Below are 20,064 nucleotides of genomic sequence, written 5' to 3' on the forward strand. Positions count from 1 at the left end.
CGGCGACCTCGTCGGGCTGCACACGGCGACCTCGTCGGGCTGCTCGGCCGTGCTGCAGGGCCGGCGACGCGCTCCCTCCGGCCGCTCCCGTGCCCGGCTGTGCCTCGGGCGAGCCGCTGGAGCAGCCGCCGACTCCTTGGATGTGGTCGGCCTCTTCGTCGCGGAGGCGGCTAGCGGAGGTGGTCGGCCTCTCTGTCGAGGCGGGCAGCGGAGGTGGCCGACCTCTGTGCGGCAGCGGGCATCGGAGGTGGGCGGTGTGCCCCTCCATGGGGCTTCGGCACGGTCGCCGCGCTGCCGCGCGCCATCGGGAGGTGCTGAGGGGCCACCGCGAGCCGCGCCGGGGCAAGGGGGCACGGGCCGCCGCCGGCAGCCCCTGCCTTCATGCCCTCTGGAGGTGAGCTCGCCGGTGGCGGCGTGGCGGCCGCTAGGTGGAGGCGGAGCTCCAGTGGGGTGGGAAAGGAGGCGAGGTGGACGGCGGCTGGGAGCTGGCTGGAGGGACCCGATTGCTTTTCATTTTTTTGGCTGGGACCTGATTGATTTTATACCACGTCAGTTAACAGTCAAACGAACGGTCAAACAAACGGTTCGTTTAGGTGCGGGCCCGACCTGTCATAAACCGGTTTAATTCCTTAGCCACGGATGTTTTGGGTTTTTTGAAACAGCCAACGCCGATTTTGGTGTTATCAATCACAAACAAATTTGTGGTGGTTTTTTGGAAGCATAAGACGAAAAAAGTGATAGTTTTATGCTATTTACTCCACTACTCTTATCGACCCAGAGACACGGACGCGCGACATGTCGACAACCGCCGGCAGCACCCAGTCGTCGTCATCGCCGCCGTGGTCCAACCTGCCCGACGACCTCCTCGGCATGGTCCGCCAAAGGCTTGCCTCCCTGCGCGATCGCGAGCGCGTCGCCGCCGTTTGCAAGGGGTGGCGCGCCGCCGCATCGCGCCGGCGGCCGCCGGCCAGCCCGCAGCTGCTCGTGTATCCTCTGCGTGGACGATTCGTCGGGAACAAGCTCCTGCGCGGCCCCGACGACTGCTTTGTCGTGCGCGTCCCAGACAAGATGGAACACAAGAGGTTCGTCGGCTCGCACGACGGTGGTTGGGTCGCTGCGGTCGATGATCTCTCCCTCGTGATCGTCAACTTCTTCTCCGGTGTGCTCGCGCAATCTACTCAACGTCAGGCCGACCAGCCTCCGGAAAATCATCTTCTCGGAAGCCCCCACCTCCAGCAGCTGCATCCTCGCCGCCATCGATTACCGGGGCTCCGACGTCTTGCTCTGCAAAGTTGGCGGCCGCGAGAGCGGGTGGACCATAAAATATATGCAAGGAAGGACGGTCAGCGACATCGCGTTTTGTAACGGCCAGCTCTATGGCCTCACGGCTCGTGACGAACAGCTGGTCAAGTTTGAAATCGACGTCAAAGAAGACGGCACGCCGGTCATCACATCCAGTCACCCCCTGGCCATCCAAACACGCCACGGTCCCACGTATGAGGATGATCCCTACATCTTCGAGCTGCACGGCAAGCCGTCAATGGCGATACGTACCTGGTGGCTGCCCAACCACGTCGACCCTTTCTTCAAGATCTTCACGCTTGTTGAGACCGATAATGTCAAGCCTTACAAATACAAGTGGGCAGAAGTGGTGAATTTTGATGAACACGCCTTGTTCTTGGGGTCAAATTGGTCTAAGGCGGTGCACGTGCCGGTAGGTCGACACCATGGTTTGCAAAGAAACCATATCTACTACGAGGCACAAACCACATGCCCAACAAATGAGTTGCCGGATGATGTGGTGTACTCCATGACAATGTACTACAGCGAGCACGTGTATTGCAGAATAGACCAAAGTGTTGGCGATGGTGTGGAACGGATAGGATATCACCTCACGGGTTGATTCTGGCATGTGGCTTTACCCTTCAAATTTGTAGCAAAGTATTAGTTAGTCGAGGAGGTATATACACCCTAACTATGTTACATTCAATTGTCATTAATATTCTGTAAATTTATTTTGTAGTCTTCTATTATTAAAGCAGAGTTGATTCAGTCGCCTTCCCTCCTCACTCCTTTCCCCCCTCCCAACAACACCCTCCTTTCTTGGGTTTCCGTTGATTTTTTGATACTGTCAACCGATGCCAGACAAAAATAAAACCAACATAAATAGAGTAACTTGAAATAATCTAAACCAAATCGATACTTTTCTAAAATCACGTCATGCATTAACTCAATCAAAACAAATCGAATCTTCCCAAAATCACATTCCTTCCATTCCCCTACAAATACCCGAATCTAATCAAATCTTATTAAAACCTCAACTAAACCAAACTTTTCATGGCATTCACTACCCATACTCAAATCAGATAAATATTATCGGTCTAGAATATGGTGGGTGGAAGGCATATGTCGCATATAACTAGTGTTGAACAACCACTAGAATATCTATGTGCCCATTGCAACGCACGGAGCAATCAACTAGTATATTATAAAAGAACGGCAATGATACATCTCCTCTGCCTCTCAAACCGCCTATCAAGTCTCATCCTATTATGTGTTGCAAATCTTCCTAGGCCCCAACTCTTTTAAATTTACATGTGTCGCTAGATATTGTCAATAGCATTTGACTATTTACAAAAGAATTGTCCATATTACAATCCTAAACTTGACACTCGGTTTAAGATTCATCCATCAACTTTAAAAGCGGTCGTCTCACACCCCGAACTAACCATCCGGTCCATGAATCAACCCCCACCTGGTTTTGACTCATCAAAGTGGTTTTGACTTGGGCACCGCCACATCATATTTTGACCCTTCCCTACATGTGGGACCCACCCAGAAAAAAAAGAAACCATCTATGGCGAGGATGGAGTGCCTCGCCATGACCCCTGTACATGGGGTTCCAAGAAAGCATATCACTGATAGATCTGCTAGGGCACATGGACGCGTGAGTCAGCGACATGTGCATGCGGGGCCTACAACCAACCATCGACGCCTCAAGGAGACCTTCACATGATGCAATCGACCAATGAGACGAAGGATTCACTAGTGGTTGCTCAAGCAACAACCAAAGGTGGCCGTGGTGTCGAAGAATACACATTAATCCCAACAGAGGAAAGCCTAGAACAAAGAACTGATTGGGGGTTCCTCTTCCTTATGTTGCTGGGAAGCAGGATCGAACGAGGACGATGCCATGGGTGGGAAGCAGCCAATCTTCTACAAGTAGGTCGCCGTGTGTTGGTCAGTACAACACGCTGGTTTGCTCGAGCTATTCCAGGGTCTTAATTGTTACAGATATATTCGGTATTTAGAGATTGCAGCAGATTAGATAGCAATTATTGCCATCTTATCTCTAGGAGGGGATCCATTTACCTAGGCTCATCATATACAATGACTATATGACTATTAGAGATAAGATGGAAACAATTGATATCTAATCCGGTGCAATTTTAAAAAGGTTGCCGTGAAAAAGAAAGAAAAACTAAACCAAATCCGGCCTAAAGAAAAGGTGACTGATAGGCGCCGGTGCGCCGGCCTAAATTTGGGCCGGACGCACGCTGGCGGCCAGATGCGGCCCCGCACAGCCGTTTGATGTGTTCTTCCCACCGCGTACAGATCTGGGAAAAACACACGGGCCATGATGGCCACCACCCACCGCCACATCGCACAGCGAGTGTCTGTCCTCCTCCATTTGCCCTCGCTGTCGGCAGTTGTTGCCGTGTGCGCCGCCGATGCTCGCTGTCGATCGCTCGCAACAAAAAGAAAGTTACCAAAAGCACCATTGTGTCGCCGGCCCGTTGAATCATTTGAAAATACTAGTTCTAGCAAAAACAGACTACTATGGTAGCAAAAATGGCGTTGGTCCAACAAAAACGAATTCTGGTGGTACTGTTTTTTGGCTGGTTCCAGCAAACCAGATAGTTGGTTCCAGCAAAAAAGAGAGCTGATTCCAGCAAAAAAGAGAGCTAGTTCCAGCAAAAGAGAAAAACGTCGTCGCCATCCTCACCGGTGGTTGCTCGCTGTCATGGCAAAATGGGATGCTAGTTCCAGCAAAACAAAGAGCTGGTTCCAGCAAAAACAAAGAGCTGGTCGCATGGAACACCGTCTTTTCTCCTGATTTCTTTCGCTACCTCCCTTCGGTAAAACGGTCGCCACTTCTTCATACGAACTCAGAATTTGACATTCTTGGGCTCGTTGGATTCGTACGGAGCCAATCCATTTTTGATTTTAGATCTTGATTTGGAGCATTTTGGAAAAAATAACCTTTTCCACCTTTGAAATGGCTAAGTCTGGGTCCTGAATGTCCACCGTTTGAACTCCTTTCATTGTGCTAAGTACTTGGAAAGTCCGCATCACCTACAAGACACACAAAGACAAAGAAAACTAATAAAAACCAACTAGGAATAAAGATTATGCAATGCTCGCGGTGAAAAGGACAAAAACTGGAAATCCTACATATGGACATATAATTAGCTCAATGGAACATGATATGACTTGATATACAGAGATATTGTGCAAGAAATGAGCTCTAAAGATGCGTAAAATATGGAGCCATCGAATCTGCTTCACCAGGTTCCAGTGAGTGTCACGAGGAGAGTGCATATGAAGACACACCTGCTGGACAACGTACTGCAAGTCTGGCCTGGTGAGCGTCAAGTACGATGATGCAAAACTCAAAAAGAGAAGCAAACAAGAACCAAGAAAGATGATGCAAGGATGCAATGGTTTGAGCTCTCTATGAATGATACGATCAAGCTACTCATCGAGAGCCCCCCTTGATAGTACGGCAATCGATCCTATAACCCGGTCTCCCAACTACCATCATGAGACCGGTAAAATAGAAAACCTACCAAGGGCAAACTTTGCCTTGCACATGGTCCACTTGAGCTAGATGAAGACGATCTTGACTACCTCAAGTTGGACCACCTTTCTTGATTGCGTTGGCTCGATGAAGACTAGTTGATTGCTCCCCCATACTCCACTATGGGTGAGCCACTTTTCCGCACATCTTCACAAGTCCATTGTCACCACAATGGACGACAAGCTTCAAGGATTTGATATCTTCGTGATGCTTCCTTGAACTTGCACACCGCAACCTAACCCCACAAAGAACTCTCACGAAGATCATGGGTTAGTACACAAAGCGTAATTGACAATGCTTACCATACCATGGGATCGCTTGATCCCTCTCGGTACATCTACTACGCTTTGTGTGTTGATCAACTTGATTCACTCTTTTACTTAGTCTTGATCAACCTCTCATAAGACCAATTTTTAGGTAATTCCTTGAATAGCACCTTGGTCATCACAAACTCTCCTTGAAACCAACACATGTACTCCAAGGAAAGCCTATGGACAAAACCTTCAAATATAACTCAACGCAACCATTAGTCCATAAAGATTGTCATCAATTACCAAAACCAAACATGGGGGCACCGCATGTTCTTTCACTCCCCCCTAGTCTCGTCGGTGCCCTGTATACACCGGTAGCGGTGGGGGGGGGGGGGTGGCATTTCAGCCCGTGCTTTTACGGGTCCGCTTGGCCGCCGCCCGCGCCGGCACGTAAATCAGTTTTTCCATGAACTGTATACACATTTTGCGGGTTGGCATTATACGGGGTCTGCAAGAGATGCTCTGAGCCGCCGCCGCCCAAGGCGCCTCCGTCTACGCCTCCATGCCGTGCGGGTGCCCCCTTTTCCTTTTTCATATCTCTGTCTGTGCGCTTTTTTTGGGTTTTCTTTGTGGTTGACACACACCCAAAACCGCCCCGCGAATGACATAACTGCTAAAAAAACCAAGTTTTTCTTAAAGGAAATTCGCCGAGCCGCCCTGACACTTCGAGTCCCAATCATGGAGCAACTGCACAGCATTTCCCCCATCCCCTTTATTTTCACCCTTTTACTTTTTTTTTGAGACAATTTCATCCTTTTACTGTAGCACAACAGCTGGACGCACGTGCCGAACTCATGTCGGACGATAAATGGTTTTCGAACGAAATTTGCTGGACCATGGTCCAGCATCTGCTCCGAACTAGTACACCCAGCCCACCTCCGTCCGTTTCGCCGTTACGCACAAACGCGCACCCCCAGTATTCCTACCGTACAGCCGCGCCATACGACGACCCCACCTTCTTTCGTTCATTTTTAGTGGCTCGCTGTAAAATGCATTCAATGCGGCTGACCTGTCCGATCTGGACGAACCAACGGCGTGGATAGTGCTATTATATGGTAGTATGACCCAAAACGCTCCTCTCAGCATCGGTGATATTCTCCAAAAAAATATCAATGACTCCTCTTCATGATTTTATAACCTCATCCGCAAATCCTTTTTGATAGTTCTAAAATCCAAATAAATGCACAAGAGCGACAAACCAATTATAATGAAATATCTTAATAGAATTAACCTATATAGATAATGAATTAGTGGTTAATGGTATTACCGTGTACATACAGAGGTTCCGGCCGGCAAGACAAGAAGTGGTTAACTGCTGATCCATTGATGCCCTGGTTCTGGTTGGATCCAAGAAGGAGGCCCCTAGAGCCCTAGGCGGAGCATTAGAGAAGCGATCAGATCACAGTATCACACAAAGAGGCGCCAAGCCGGAGCACTAGAGTAGCAATCTCTCGCGGTTGGCCGTCACTCTCCGATCTCTGCACCGTAGCCGCCGCCGGTTGCCGCTTTCGTCGCGTACAGGTAGATTGTAGTCGCGTAGTTGTATCGATAGGCTACGAGCGAAAGAAAATCTTAGGAAACGAGCGAAAGAAGATAAGAGGACGACCGTAGATTGCTCCTGGGCTCCCGGAACGTGTGCCCTTTGACTATGCGATTCCCATAGGCTGACCAGCAGCAAAAAATTTAGGCCATGGGCTACGGCCCACATGCATGGTGGGGGCCCGGGGCGGCCGCCCCTCCTGCCCCCCCAGGACCGGCCCTGCGACAATGGAGCGGTAGAAGGGAACATCCGAGGCTGGTAACCCATCATGAACAGAAAGCTTGGCCTTTTTATCAAGTGTAGGGACGTGTGTGCAATTAAGCATGCCATTACACTCGAGCAACTCGTGGGCGTACTTCTGTTGATGTAGAAAGAACCCATCAGCGCGGCGAACCACCTCAATCCCGAGGAAGCTCGTGCGGTGGACCAGTGACGATTGCACACAATCGTTGGAGAAGATAAGGCCATTATGAAAGGGGGAGATAGCATAGATTTTCCACCAATTGGGTCACACCAATCTTGTTAAATCATGGGTCCTACACGATCGATGGTGTCCAATTAAAACTTCAATGAGCAGCCCATATCAAATGGCCCCATGTAAATCCAGAAGAAGATAAGATGGCTATCAATTGCTTGAGTGGGGATGATGTGAGGAGACAAAAACTTAGGAGGAGATATGCTGAACTATTGGAGAAGCAGGTTGCCTAAGAAGATGTTCGTTTGATAATATATAAGCCCCTTTGCTCTTAGAAAAACGACGATGTTGAAGTATTCAACTACTCAAAAAGGGTGAATAAGCAAAAATAATTTAGCGAAAGCCATGGTGTGATATGTGGTTTGCTGATGCTACATTGGTGTTTTGTGGCCACATGTATTATACTTATCATTCATGTGTTAAAGTGAGGACCGGCACAAACAACGCACCGCCCATTTACCACGCTGATCGATCCGCAGTCCTACAAAATTGTTGTCTCCTTCACTCCTTACCACAACATACAGCCACCACCCTGCACACTCCCTAAACGCTGAGTAGTGTCCCTTTAATCTCCATTCCACAGCAGACATCCGTCCACCTCTTTTCTAGCTTCCGCAGTACACCACCCCCTCGCCAGTAGTCAATCCCATGCTGACGCCACCACCTAGTAATGAAGCTTCCCACAGCTTTATTTCCCTCTGGCGTTCTCAAAGAGCAATTTCACCATCGTCGATCAGGTCTTGAGGCCGCCACTTGCTCCTCCTCAGACCAATGTAACCCCATTATATTCCTTGTCTTCCCAAATAGCACAACATAGTGCATAGAGGAGACAAACACAAGGTCATGTGTGGCATGTAGCCTTGTCCCACGGAATCGACACAAACATCGGAGGGTTGCCACATGTAGGCCACAAAGTCAGAGAGATGGTCCGCACATGCCCTCGACGGCCTTCACAGATAGCCCGCACATAAACTTGGAGGACATTTTACCAAGCCGACAGAAAACCTATATACGTTGAGGAGACGAATGACGGAAGAAGTAAAGCAGAGTGAGGACATGCCAAGATCATCCTTGCAATTGAATTTTTTGACAATAACGCACTACTTATAGGAGAGAAATATTGCTCTCTTCTTGATCCACCTCGCCCTTCCTCCTCCATCGTCGTCATCAGATGGCGTGATCGGGCGAAGCCCAGTCGGCGTCGACGACGAAAAGGCTTCTCGCCTCCTCGCGCGTGGGATCTGGTACAGACTGGCTACGATGGGTTGGGACAGGATACCATGATTTGTAGGGTCACGATGGCATGACGGGCGATCCTCCCAAATGCAACGCTGGTAGCTTCGGCGACATTGACTTCTAGTTGGCGCGACATGTGTGTGGTGGCCATGATGTCGAGCTGGGCTCCGCCTAAATCTGGTGTCCATTGGCGACTGGCGGCGCAGGATGACAACTTTTGTTGTGCCTTGTCCGGTAGCGGCTGGTGGCGACGATGGCCTGGCGATACACTTCCGCGGTGGCGTGGTTGTCGGTGGCTATTGGAACTTCGCCTATCTCTGTGGGCACATGGGTAGTGGGAAGTTGGCGAAATGGTGGCCTTCAGTGGGTTATGGCGGGGGCTGGCGCCAATGTGAGAGCTGGGTGGAAGCCGCGACCGGCGCTGCCAAGGTTGCATGGCCACAAGAAGTGTCTGTTTCTAGACGGTTCCCCATGTAGATCTGCAGGAAAAAAATATGATAGGGTACTAGCTATCGCTTCCTCTAGAGGTGCTCCCGGTAGGTGGCTGGCGGCGCAAGCCCGGGTTTGGCGTTTGGGCATTTCCCCCTTCCCTATGACAGACTTGTATGTTGGAAATATGCCCTAGAGGCAATAATAAAATGGTTATTATTGTATTTCCTTGTTCATGATAATTGTCTATTGTTCATGCTATAATTGTATTAACTGGAAACCGTAATACATGTGTGAATACATAGACCACAACATGTCCCTAGTAAGCCTCTAGTTGACTAGCTCGTTGATCAATAGATGGTTATGGTTTCCTGACCATGGACATTGGATGTCATTGATAACGGGATCACATCATTAGGAGAATGATGTGATGGACAAGACCCAATCCTAAGCATAGCACAAGATCGTGTAGTTCGTTTGCTAAGAGCTTTTCTAATGTCAAGTATCGTTTCCTTAGACCATGAGATTGTGCTACTCCCGGATACCGTAGGAATGCTTTGGGTATACCAAACGTCACAACGTAACTGGGTGGCTATAAAGGTACACTACAGGTATCTCTGAAAGTGTCTGTTGGGTTGGCACGAATCGAGATTGGGATTTGTCACTCCGTATGACGGAGATGTATCTCTGGGCCCACTCGGTAATGCATCATCATAATGAGCTCAATGTGACCAAGTGGTTGGTCACGGGATCATGCATTACGGTACGAGTAAAGTGACTTGTCGGTAACGAGATTGAGCGAGGTATTGGGATACCGACGATCGAATCTCGGGCAAGTAACATACCGATAGACAAAGGGAATTGTATACGGGATTGATTGAATCCTCGACATCGTGGTTCATCCGATGAGATCATCGAGGAGCATGTGGGAGCCAACATGGGTATCCAGATCCCGCTGTTGGTTATTGACCGGAGAGTCGTCTCGGTCATGTCTGCGTGTCTCCCGAACCCGTAGGGTCTACACACTTAAGGTTCGGTGACGCTAGGGTTGTAGAGATATTAGTATGCGGTAACCCAAAAGTTGTTCGGAGTCCCGGATGAGATCCCGGACATCACGAGGAGTTCCGGAATGGTTCGGAGGTAAAGATTTGTATATAGGAAGTCTAGTTTCGGCCACCGGGAAAGTTTCGGGGGTCACCGATATTGTACCGGGACCACCGGAAGGGTCCCGGGGGTCCACCGGGTGGGGCCACCTATCCCGGAGGACCCCATGGGCTGAAGTGGGAAGGGAACCAGCCCCTGGTGGGCTGGTGCGCCCCCCATGGGCCTCCCCCTGCGCCTAGGGTTGGAAACCCTGGGGGTGGGGGGCGCCCCACCTGACTTGGGGGGCAAGTTTCCCCCCTTGGCCGCCGCCCCCCCTTGAGATTGGATCTCTAGGGCCGGCGCCCCCCCACAGGGCCCCTATATAAATAGGGGGGAGGGAGGGCTGTGCACCCCAAGCCCCTGGCGCCTCCCTCTCCCCCCGTAACACCTCTCCCTCTTGCTGAGCTTGGCGAAGCCCTGCCGAGATCCCCGCTGCTTCCACCACCACGCCGTTGTGCTGCTGGATCTCCATCAACCTCTCCTTTCCCCTTGCTGGATCAAGAAGGAGGAGACGTCTCTCGCAACCGTACGTGTGTTGAACGCGGAGGTGCCGTCCGTTCGGCGCTAGGATCATCAGTGATTTGGATCACGACGAGTATGACTCCATCAACCCCGTTCTCTTGAACGCTTCCGCTCGCAATCTACAAGGGTATGTAGATGCACTCCTCTCTCTCGTTGCTAGATGACTCCATAGATTGATCTTGGTGACACGTAGGAAAATTTTGAATTATTGCTACGTTCCCCAACATTGTACCCACATGCGGACAGTCGTGGCACTGATGTTGCCGTTTATGCCCCCTATGACCGGCCTTGTGGTAGGACGTTGGGGTAGGTGGGGTGATGTCAGCCTCCCCTCCAGTCTGTGGCATCCACATGTTTTGACGCCATTGAGAGGTTCGGGGAGGGATGTTGGGGAGGCGCTCGGGTGGCGCGCTACTCGGTAGGCTCGAGGCAGGTCTCCTGGCGGCGGTGATGGTGTGCTTCTCGGTCGTGTGGCTGGCGAGAGGTGTTGAGGTGGGTGGCCCTCGCGTCCTCTCTGTTGGCAAGGGAGGTGCCCCAAATTGGGTTCTGGAGGTTTCAGCTTTCTCACCATGGCTGACTTTGCCCCGTGGTGACTCGTGGAAGCAACCATATGAAGGCTCCATGCTTCAGCACCGATGGCGACGACACCCACGGGTGCCGCTCTCCTCTTGAGGACGTTGTCGCAGCTTCGCTTTCCCTCTCAGGTTCCAGGTGAAAGCATTGTACGTTCCTTCGAACGTGAGGATGGTGACGCTTTGTGTGTTTCCCTCCTGAGGGCGTTGTCGTAGAACTAAGGTGACGTTGGTCGTGGCATTGTGTAGTCTCTAGAAACTCCTGTATTCTTGTTGTCGTGGCATTCGTCCCATGTATGTTATCTCATTTTTATGTTCTGCTTGAGGGCTTCTTCAATACCTTTTATTGTTTGGCGGTGTGCTTTTATATATAAAGCCGGACGGAAATGGTAAACCACATATAAAAAGCAAGAGGAACTCTATCTCAAAAAAATTAATTTTGACAAGTAGCATCACAAATAGTGCAGAACATGAGATTAATTTTGTCATTTCGACTGTTAATTACACTGTTCGATATTATTCAGAAAAATAGCAATACAGTTTATACAGTTGTTCAGAGCAGAAAGCCAGTTCAGAGAACTCTTCAGAGCAGAAACAAAACAAATTCCTACCTCCAGAACATTATCAGAATAAAATTAATCTTTTGTAAAACAAACTCCAGATCGAAACTTCATCGATTTGTAAGCTTTGTATAGCTACTGGATTAATCTGTGGTGAACAATCTCAGAGAGCTACTAGTTCAGCTCCTTTGGGACCGTCGGTTCGGAGCCATGAGCTCCCTCTGGCGCCCCAGGCTGCCGTTGCCCGCTCGCGGCAGACGCCTCGCGCGCCCTCCGCGACCGCAACAGCATGGCGAGCATGGCCGGCGTCGCGTACGGCAGCGTCGCGGCTTGCTGCGACACCTGGTGCGTGGCCGCCGTTGTCGTCACCGCTCCATCTTGGAATGCAATCACCGACGGCAGCTGCAGCTGCGATGAACTGCCCCGTTGCTGCATGTGCGCGCTCATGCCGGCGAGCATGGACGCCCGCCCGGAGCGCGCGTAGTCCTGCCGGCTCGACACGCGCCTACGCATGTCCCGCAGCTCGATCTCCAGCGCCACGATCATGGGGTCCCCGCTGCGTGCCGCGTCTGACTGCGCCACCGCTCCCCGCCGGTTCTCGAGGATCTCCACCGCCTCCTGGTGCCCGCCCCGCTCTGCGGCTGCCCTTGCTGCCGCCATGTCCTCGGTGGCCTCAACCCGGACGCGCTCCCGCTCCACCTCAACGGAGCGTTCTGCGTCCACCGCGTGTTCTGGCCTCGCCACCACCGTGTCCTCTGCCACCACGTTGACTTCCGCGCCGGCGGCCGCGTCACGGTAGAGGCAGCTGACTTTGATTAGAGCAGTGAGATCACCGTCCGTTTCTTCAGCTCTCGGTACGACCAAGAACAGCAAGAAACGCCTCTCCTCGTCGGCGTAGAGTTCGCCGACTACAATCGACGCAGCCCGGCCGTCCTCGTTGACGAGGCTCTGGTAAAGCCCGGACTTGACCGAGCCCACGCGAACTCCGGGATGCAAGCACTGGACGGCGACGCGCGCCTCTTGGACCACGACGGAGAGCAGCCCGCCGACGCACTGCGCGAACGCGTCCTGGATCACGGCCTCATTCTCGATGAACGAGAACGTGCCGCCCGTCACCTCGGAAACGGCGTGCATCGCGGCCGCGTCGTGGTCGTTCCCAAAGCCGAACGTGTGGACCGGCGTTGCCCGGTCGCCGGCACCGGTGCCCGTGCGCGCAAACGATGGCGGAACGAGCGCTGCGTAGTTGGGTAATCCCCTCCCGAACGCCTGCCTCATAGGGGTGTAGTTGTCCTGGCCGTCGGAGAGGAGAACGACGCTCGAGACGCCGTTCCTGTACCGGCGCTCGTCGAGCACCCTGGCGGCCGTACGGAGCCCCTCGGCGACGTTGGTGCCGGTGCGCGCCGTGAGGGACTCGACGGCGCGCACGCACAGCGCCTTCCCGGCGTCGGACATGCGCGTGAGCCTGGTCACCCGGCGCGCCCTGGACGAGAAGGACACAACGGAGAGGCGGTCGTCGGGGCCGAGGATGTCGATGACGAACCGCATCGCCTGCTTCAGTAGCGCGAGCTTGCTCCCGTGCATGCTGCTGCTGACATCGAGCACCGTGACGAGGTCGACAGGCGCGCGCTGTGCCGGAGCGCCGCCTGCCGCTTCGGCGCCGGAGCCGGTTATCCCGGGAGCCTTAAGGTGCACGAGCACGGCGAAGTTGTCGTCAGACGAGTCTCTGGCGACGGCCGAGTAGTGGCCGTGTGTCTTGACGACCACTGCCTCGTCGGACGCAGCGCCTGCTTGTCGCCGGCTATCAGGCGGCCCCACCTGTTCGTCGTCGTCGAAGACGACCGGATCCTCGGAATGGGCGCGTACTCGCCGAGGCTGCACGACATCCACGGACGGCGGCTGCGTAGTCGGCATTGATGCGGGCGGTCGCACAAACGGCAGCTCGCGCCATTGCGCGTTGCAGAGCGGGCAGAGGAGGTTGCCGTGCTCGACGCTGGTGGAGATGCAGTGGAAGTGGAACGTGTGGGAGCACTCGGCCGTGAAGATGGCCTGCCCGCCGCCGGCGCCCATGCCGCCGAGGCAGATGGCGCAAGGATTCATCTGCGTGCAAAGCAGATAATACAGAACGCATTAGTATTTCAGAAGAAAATAATGGAAGTCTTCATCGACATACGGTGAGCGGAGCTGCAAAACAAAATCAGAACGGACAATTCATTCACCTGCTTAGTTCCTTCCATCTCTCGGCAAGCTGCTAGGAAAATGATACGAACAAGTAAGCGGGATAGTGATTGAGCCAGATGATTCGTCCGCGAAGAAGCTGCTCGGAAACTGATACGAACAAGGAAAGCAGGATGGTGATTGAGAGCCGGATGCTTCGTCGCGAAGAAGCTGCTCGGAAATTGATGCGAACAAGGAGGACTAGTATCTCGTAGTGGTTGCCACGTACGGTGACCTCGATCCTAGTCCTATGGCCTAAACAATGGTTTTCCCCTTTCATTTTTTATATAAGCAGCGTGGACATGTTTGGAAGAGTAAGACAGCTCAACGGCTAGCAAATCAAAGATGCTTGAGCAAAAAGTACAACTTCTTATTTCAAAGGCTTGTTACTATGACAGTTTTTTTTATTGTAGATGCATGTATGCTTCATCCATCTCATCTCCCATACTTCTTCATCTCGTCTCTAAATTTGACTCCATTGTATCTTTTGAGCAGAAAGTCCAAACTAAGTTTCCTTTGTATATTTATATTCGTTGTGAAGAGAACTTTTGAACAAGACCACAGTTGAATACATTTGATAATTTTTAAAATTTTAGTATGTTTCAAATATTAAAACTTGGTAGTTGTAATATTAAGTTTTTACCGAGTTCATTTGCCTTTAGGGTTTAGGGTTTAGACCTTAGGGATTGGGGTTTCAGTTTTATTTTTTAAAACTTGGTGAATTTATCATTCATGAAACTTGGTGAAGTTCTAAAAATTTGTCAAAATGCATTCAAGACTGTATTGTTTCAAAGCCCTCGTCATAAGGAACACGAATATGTAACAAAGTATAAATTGAACTTTCGGTTAAAAATTTCAGAAGTCAAAGGAACAAAATGCATGGGAGGTAGGATGGGTGAGGCATGTCATCTCTACCAAGAGATCGACGGCATGCCCGACCAGAATGCTTCCTCGTCGATAGTAAGTGACCTCTTTGAATCGCATGCGACATCGTTGTTATGTTGTAGCGGCGGTTGCACGTGGTTATTCCTTCATGAGTGGGCCTTCTGATGTAATGTGACTGTTGGTTTTACCTCTATTTTTATGATGGTTTGCTCTTACTGCTTCGTGTGTGTGCGCGCCCATGTTATTGTTGTTGTGTTTATTGCATGCTCTGGTTTTATAGATAATGAATAAGAAATATTCAGGTGGGAACTTATTCCCCCCGCTGATCATTATATATAAAAAATAGCTCTGCAATGTGCTTCGAAAATAGATACTCTAGTTATCAGGATAGGTGTGACGTAAACTGAGCAGATGCTTCCTCTGCAAGGAAAGAAGAACACTATTGAGATATCGTAGTGGTTGCTACCTGTTCTGACCCTAACTCTTGTGTAAACAAATACCAATTGAATTTTGGAGAACTGTTACCTACTGTCTATTGAATTGGTCGTTCCATGCTTTGAAGAAAATTGGTGCTTGCATATGTCAAACGGGAATAAACTGAACATTCTCCACAAAACGGCCGCTTCCTTGAGAAACGAAGTAAACCACCGTATGCATACACACTCATATACTCATTCTGTTACAACCTCCGATTCGTCTAAGATTGATCCTGGCCAGCAAAACATACGACATATATATCTTTGATATTGTTTGCTTTGAGATTGCTCATCACATATGCCATGTGGTATATATGACATATCTTTACCTAATAATAAAAGGGCTAATGCTTCTGCCCGTACGTCGTAACAAATACTCCCGAAGTTACTATAAATTACCCATTATGCCACCCATAAGTCAAGAAGACGATTCGTTTTTTTATAACGAAGGCTCAAGAAGAGTACGGCTTTGAATTAACAAAGCCATCAACCGGCCAGGAGTACAAGAACAAGACCACCACACAACATCGGCCAAACGATATAAGGGGGCTGCAAGAATAGCTTACAATGCTACACCTACAACCAGCAAACAGAAGATTACATATGAAGAACTGCTAGTTGAGGAGAAGCCCACTACAGAGAGGCACCTAAAACGACTACGAGTGAAGCCTCAAGGATCAGCAACCGGCAGAGGAGTCGAACACAGGACTAAAAACCAGGGATTGGAGATGACCCAACACCTGCCTCCTCTAACATCGAAGGGGATCCCTTCCCCTCGCCTAGGCTCGAAGGCGTCGCACTGTCGAATGTAGAGACGCTCACCCGAGAGCTAGAGCAATGGTTGGTCTCGAGTCTGGGGCAGCCACGACGCACGACCACAAGTCAGAGCACACACACATCAGCAACACCACAGACACTGAAGGAGACCGATAGTAGAGGGTAAGCCGCCGGAAGAGTCGCCGAAATGAAGGAGCTATCAAGCCACAGAGACTCGACAGATACCAGCCGCCCACCTCCAAGCTGCTGCACACAACCCAAAGCACTAATCTTCCCCCAGGCGGCGCCTCCAAGGAGGACACGACGCACCTGGCACCACCGTCGCCCATCCAGCCGGGATTCGAGCTTTCGCCCGGGAAGTTTGGCCGGGGTGGGGAAGGGAGCCCACAACGGCGACTGCAGGGAATAGAACCACGCAAAATGGCGCCACCGCCGCCGCGCTGGAAAAACCAAACAGGGGTTTCCCCCGGGCTCGTCCCGCACCACCAGTTCGGGGAGCACCCCGCCGGCACCAGATCCGGCGGCCTGAGGCCCCAAATCGGGCGAACCAGCGGAGGAAGAGAGCAGAGAGGAGGAGCCTGACCTTCAGATCTGGAGCGGAGGAAGGATAACCTCGCCGCGCCGCGACCGCTACCCGCCTACTCCTCACTGCCCGAGCAGCCGAGGAAGCCGGCCCGCACCTCCCACGCACGCCGCCAGCCGAAGAGACGGCGCCGCCTCACCGACCGGGGCCACCGCCCTGGATCCGGAGTCCTTCACGAGAGCGTAGCGACAAAGACCTCGCCGCCACCGTCATCGGCAGCCGCACAGGCGCTGCCCCGCGACCGCCTCGGGTGACGGCAGGGGGGGGGGGGGGAAGGATGGAGAGGGGCAGCGCCGGGGAAACCCTAGAGGCCCTCGAGCCGCCCTGGGAGGGCAGCGCGAGGGAGGGGATAAGCTCCTCGCAATTGGCAAGATGCGCGACAATGCCCCATTTTTGTTTTTCAAAGTCGTCATCACACTTCGTTGTTTTATACGTGAAATAACAAAATAAATAGCAGACCCACAAGCAGCCCAGTGGCAAACGCCTACCTGTTCCACCCAAGTGATCAGGGTTAGATCTCCAGCCTCCTGACCTTTTTTCTAGGATTCCTATTTAGCGCCACCGGCGCCGGTTTTAGTTGTTTCCACAAACCTGCGCCTGCAGCACTCCCACGATGGGCCGGCCCATGTAGGGTTTCTTCTCTGTGTTTTAATTCCGCAAAAAGAAAGAGACGCTCTTGTGATAAGCTCCTCACAATTGGCAAGATGCGCGACAATGCCCCATTTTTGTTTTTCAAAGTCGTCATCACACTTCGTTGTTTTCTACGTGAAATAACAAAATAAATAGCACACCCACAAGCAGCCCAGTGGCAAACGCCTACCTGTTCCACCCAAGTGATCAGGGTTAGATCTCCAGCCTCCTGACCTTTTTTCTGGGATTCCTATTTAGCGCCACAGGCGCCGGTTTTAGTTGTTTCCGCAAACCTGCGCCTGCAGCACTCCCACGATGGGCTGGCCCATGTAGGGTTTCTTCTCTGTGTTTTAATTCCGCAAAAAGAAAGAGACACTCTTGTGGTGATTCAAACCCGCGCACCTCTGACCAAGTTTTGTTAGAGTAACCACCCCAGCAGGATCTGCTCAATGAGAACTTTCTCTTTTATTTGTTATATATTCTCCCGTTTACCCAGTTTCCTTCCTTTTTTTTCATTTTTTGTTTTCCTTTTTTCGTTTTCAGTTTTCTTTTTCATCCTAGTTCGTTGAATTATTTGCAAATACGTGAAATTTTTCTTTTGAAATTTGATGAACTTTTTTCAAATTTGTGAACTTTTTTTCAAATTCGGTGAACTTTTTTGAAAACTGACGAACTTTTTGTAAATCTGATGAACTTTTTATCAATTTCGATGAACTTTTTATTCAAAATTATTGACTTTTTTCGAATTAGATGAACTAGTTTTCCTTTTCCGTTTTCTGTTTTCTTTTTCATCCTGGTTCATTGAATTGTTTGCAAATACGTGAACTTTTTCTTTTGAAATTCGATGTACTTTTTTCAATTTTGTGAACTTTTTTTCCAATTCGGTGAACTTTTTTGAAAACCAATGAACTTTTTGTAAATCCGATGAACTTTTTATCAATTTCGATGAACTATTTTCAAAATCATTGACTTTTTTCGAATTAGATGAACTAGTTTTAAAATTCAATGAACTTTTTTCAAAATTGATGAACTTTTTTTCAAAGAACCAAAAGTTTACGTTTAAATTCAATGAACTTTTTGGAATCTTTTATGAACTATTTTTCATTATTGATGAACTGTTTTCGGAATCATTGAACTTTTATTGAATAGGGCAAAGTATTTTTGCATGTTCAGAAACTTTTTCCGAAATCTATGAAGTTTCAGTTTTTTAAAGGAAATCATGTAACAACGTTAATAGCTTTTAAAGGTTTTGTGCTGTTCTTAATCAGTTCTAACCGTACGTCCGAGTGGTTAGCTGAACATAGTACACTGTGTGGGTCGTGAGTTCGATTCACTGCCGTGCCGCTATTTTCTGGATTAGTGTTCGCGCCTTTTTTGTGCGGTGCCCCTTCGTGGGCCGGCCCACCCCGCGCTGTAGCGAGCGCCGCATCTCCTAATCGGCGCCTGCAGTGCCGACTAGGAGCTCCCCCTTTTTTCATCCTTTGCTAACGCCAATCCTCCCCACTTCAGTGTTCATGGGCCGGCCCATGTGCAGGGCTTGACTCCCTATTTTTTTTCATTTTTTTCTTATTCTGTTTTCTTCCTTCTTTAAACAAATTCGGGATTTCCAAATTTTAAGAGTTGAGAGTTTTCAAAAACATGTTTGAGAAATCATAAAATGTATGCGAATTCAAATAAAGTTTAGGAAATCATAAAAATTTTGCGGATTCAATTTTTTTGGTGGTTTTACAAAATTGTTCCCCGCCGTGCCGCTATTTTCTGGATTAGTGTTCGCGCGTTTTTTGTGCGGTGCCCCTTCGTGGGCCGGCACACCCCGCGCTGTAGCGAGTGCCGCATCTCCTAATCGGCGCCTGCAGCGCCGACTAGGAGCTCCCCCTTTTTTCATCCCTTTGCTAACGCCAATCCTCCCCACTTATGTGTTCATGGGCCGGCCCATCTGCAGGGCTTGACTCCCTATTTTTTTCTTTTTTTTCTTATTCTGTTTTCTTCCTTCTTTAAACAAATTCGGATTTCCAAATTTTAAGAGTTGAGAGTTTTCAAAAACATGTTTGAGAAATCATAAAATGTATGCGAATTCAAATAAAGTTTAGGAAATCATAAAATTTTCGCGGATTCGAATTTCTTTGGTGGTTTTAAAAAATTGTTCGCAAATTATAAAAAATATTCCTGATTTGAAAAAAATGGTTGGGAAATAAATTCAAAATAATCGTGTATTCAAAACATATTCGGGAATCTGAAAAATGTCAATAAAATATTAGAAAATGTTCACAGAAATTTTAAATTTTATAATTTGTTCCCTAATTAAAAAAACTCATAGATTCAAACCAATTTTGTTGAGTAAAAAAATGTACATGATTTCAAAAACTATTCACGCATTTCATAAAAGTGTTCGTAAACACAATTAATGTTGGTGATTGTTTTTTGAGAAATGTTAAAAATGTTCGTGATTCTTTTTGAGAAAATCCAAAATTTCAAAAAAAAATGTTTGTCGATTCGAAAAACTGTTCACCAATTCAAAAGTCTTATATGTCTAGGATTTGATTAGTTTTTCAAAGTCTTTATATGTGTAGGCGTTGGGAGTCGTTCGTGGTCGGTGAGATTTTTTTTTAAGTTTTAAACATTCCCTTGCACAACATAATGCAAGTGTGGCGTGCAGTGCAAGCTCATAGCCTTGGGATTTACCACATTGAATGCATTGTGATCATGTGGACATCGCGACCATCATCAGCGAGGGTGGGAAGAAAAATAAGTGGCAACATGATGAGACGCCATGTTAAAATTGAGGACGCTCATATGTAAGGGTATTGAGTCATACTTATTTTGATTGCACATAAATTTTTTTGCCTCCTG

The 20,064-nt window shown here is 49.5% G+C and overlaps 1 protein-coding gene across 1 annotated transcript; it reads right to left on the minus strand.

The window, feature by feature from the left end:
- Nucleotides 1–11,693: 11,693 nt before the first annotated feature.
- On the minus strand, nucleotides 11,694–14,104 carry LOC123053827 (E3 ubiquitin-protein ligase WAV3). Its single transcript, XM_044477405.1, has 2 exons — nucleotides 13,866–14,104; nucleotides 11,694–13,746 (listed from the first exon to the last, which is right to left on the minus strand). Exons 1-2 carry the CDS (start codon nucleotides 13,881–13,883, stop codon nucleotides 11,824–11,826), a joined length of 1,941 nt encoding a protein of 646 aa, XP_044333340.1. The 5' UTR covers nucleotides 13,884–14,104; the 3' UTR covers nucleotides 11,694–11,823.
- Between the last annotated feature and the right edge of the window lie 5,960 nt (nucleotides 14,105–20,064).

The sequence above is a fragment of the Triticum aestivum genome, chromosome 2D (assembly GCF_018294505.1).
Source record: "Triticum aestivum cultivar Chinese Spring chromosome 2D, IWGSC CS RefSeq v2.1, whole genome shotgun sequence".
Lineage (NCBI taxonomy): Eukaryota > Viridiplantae > Streptophyta > Magnoliopsida > Poales > Poaceae > Triticum > Triticum aestivum.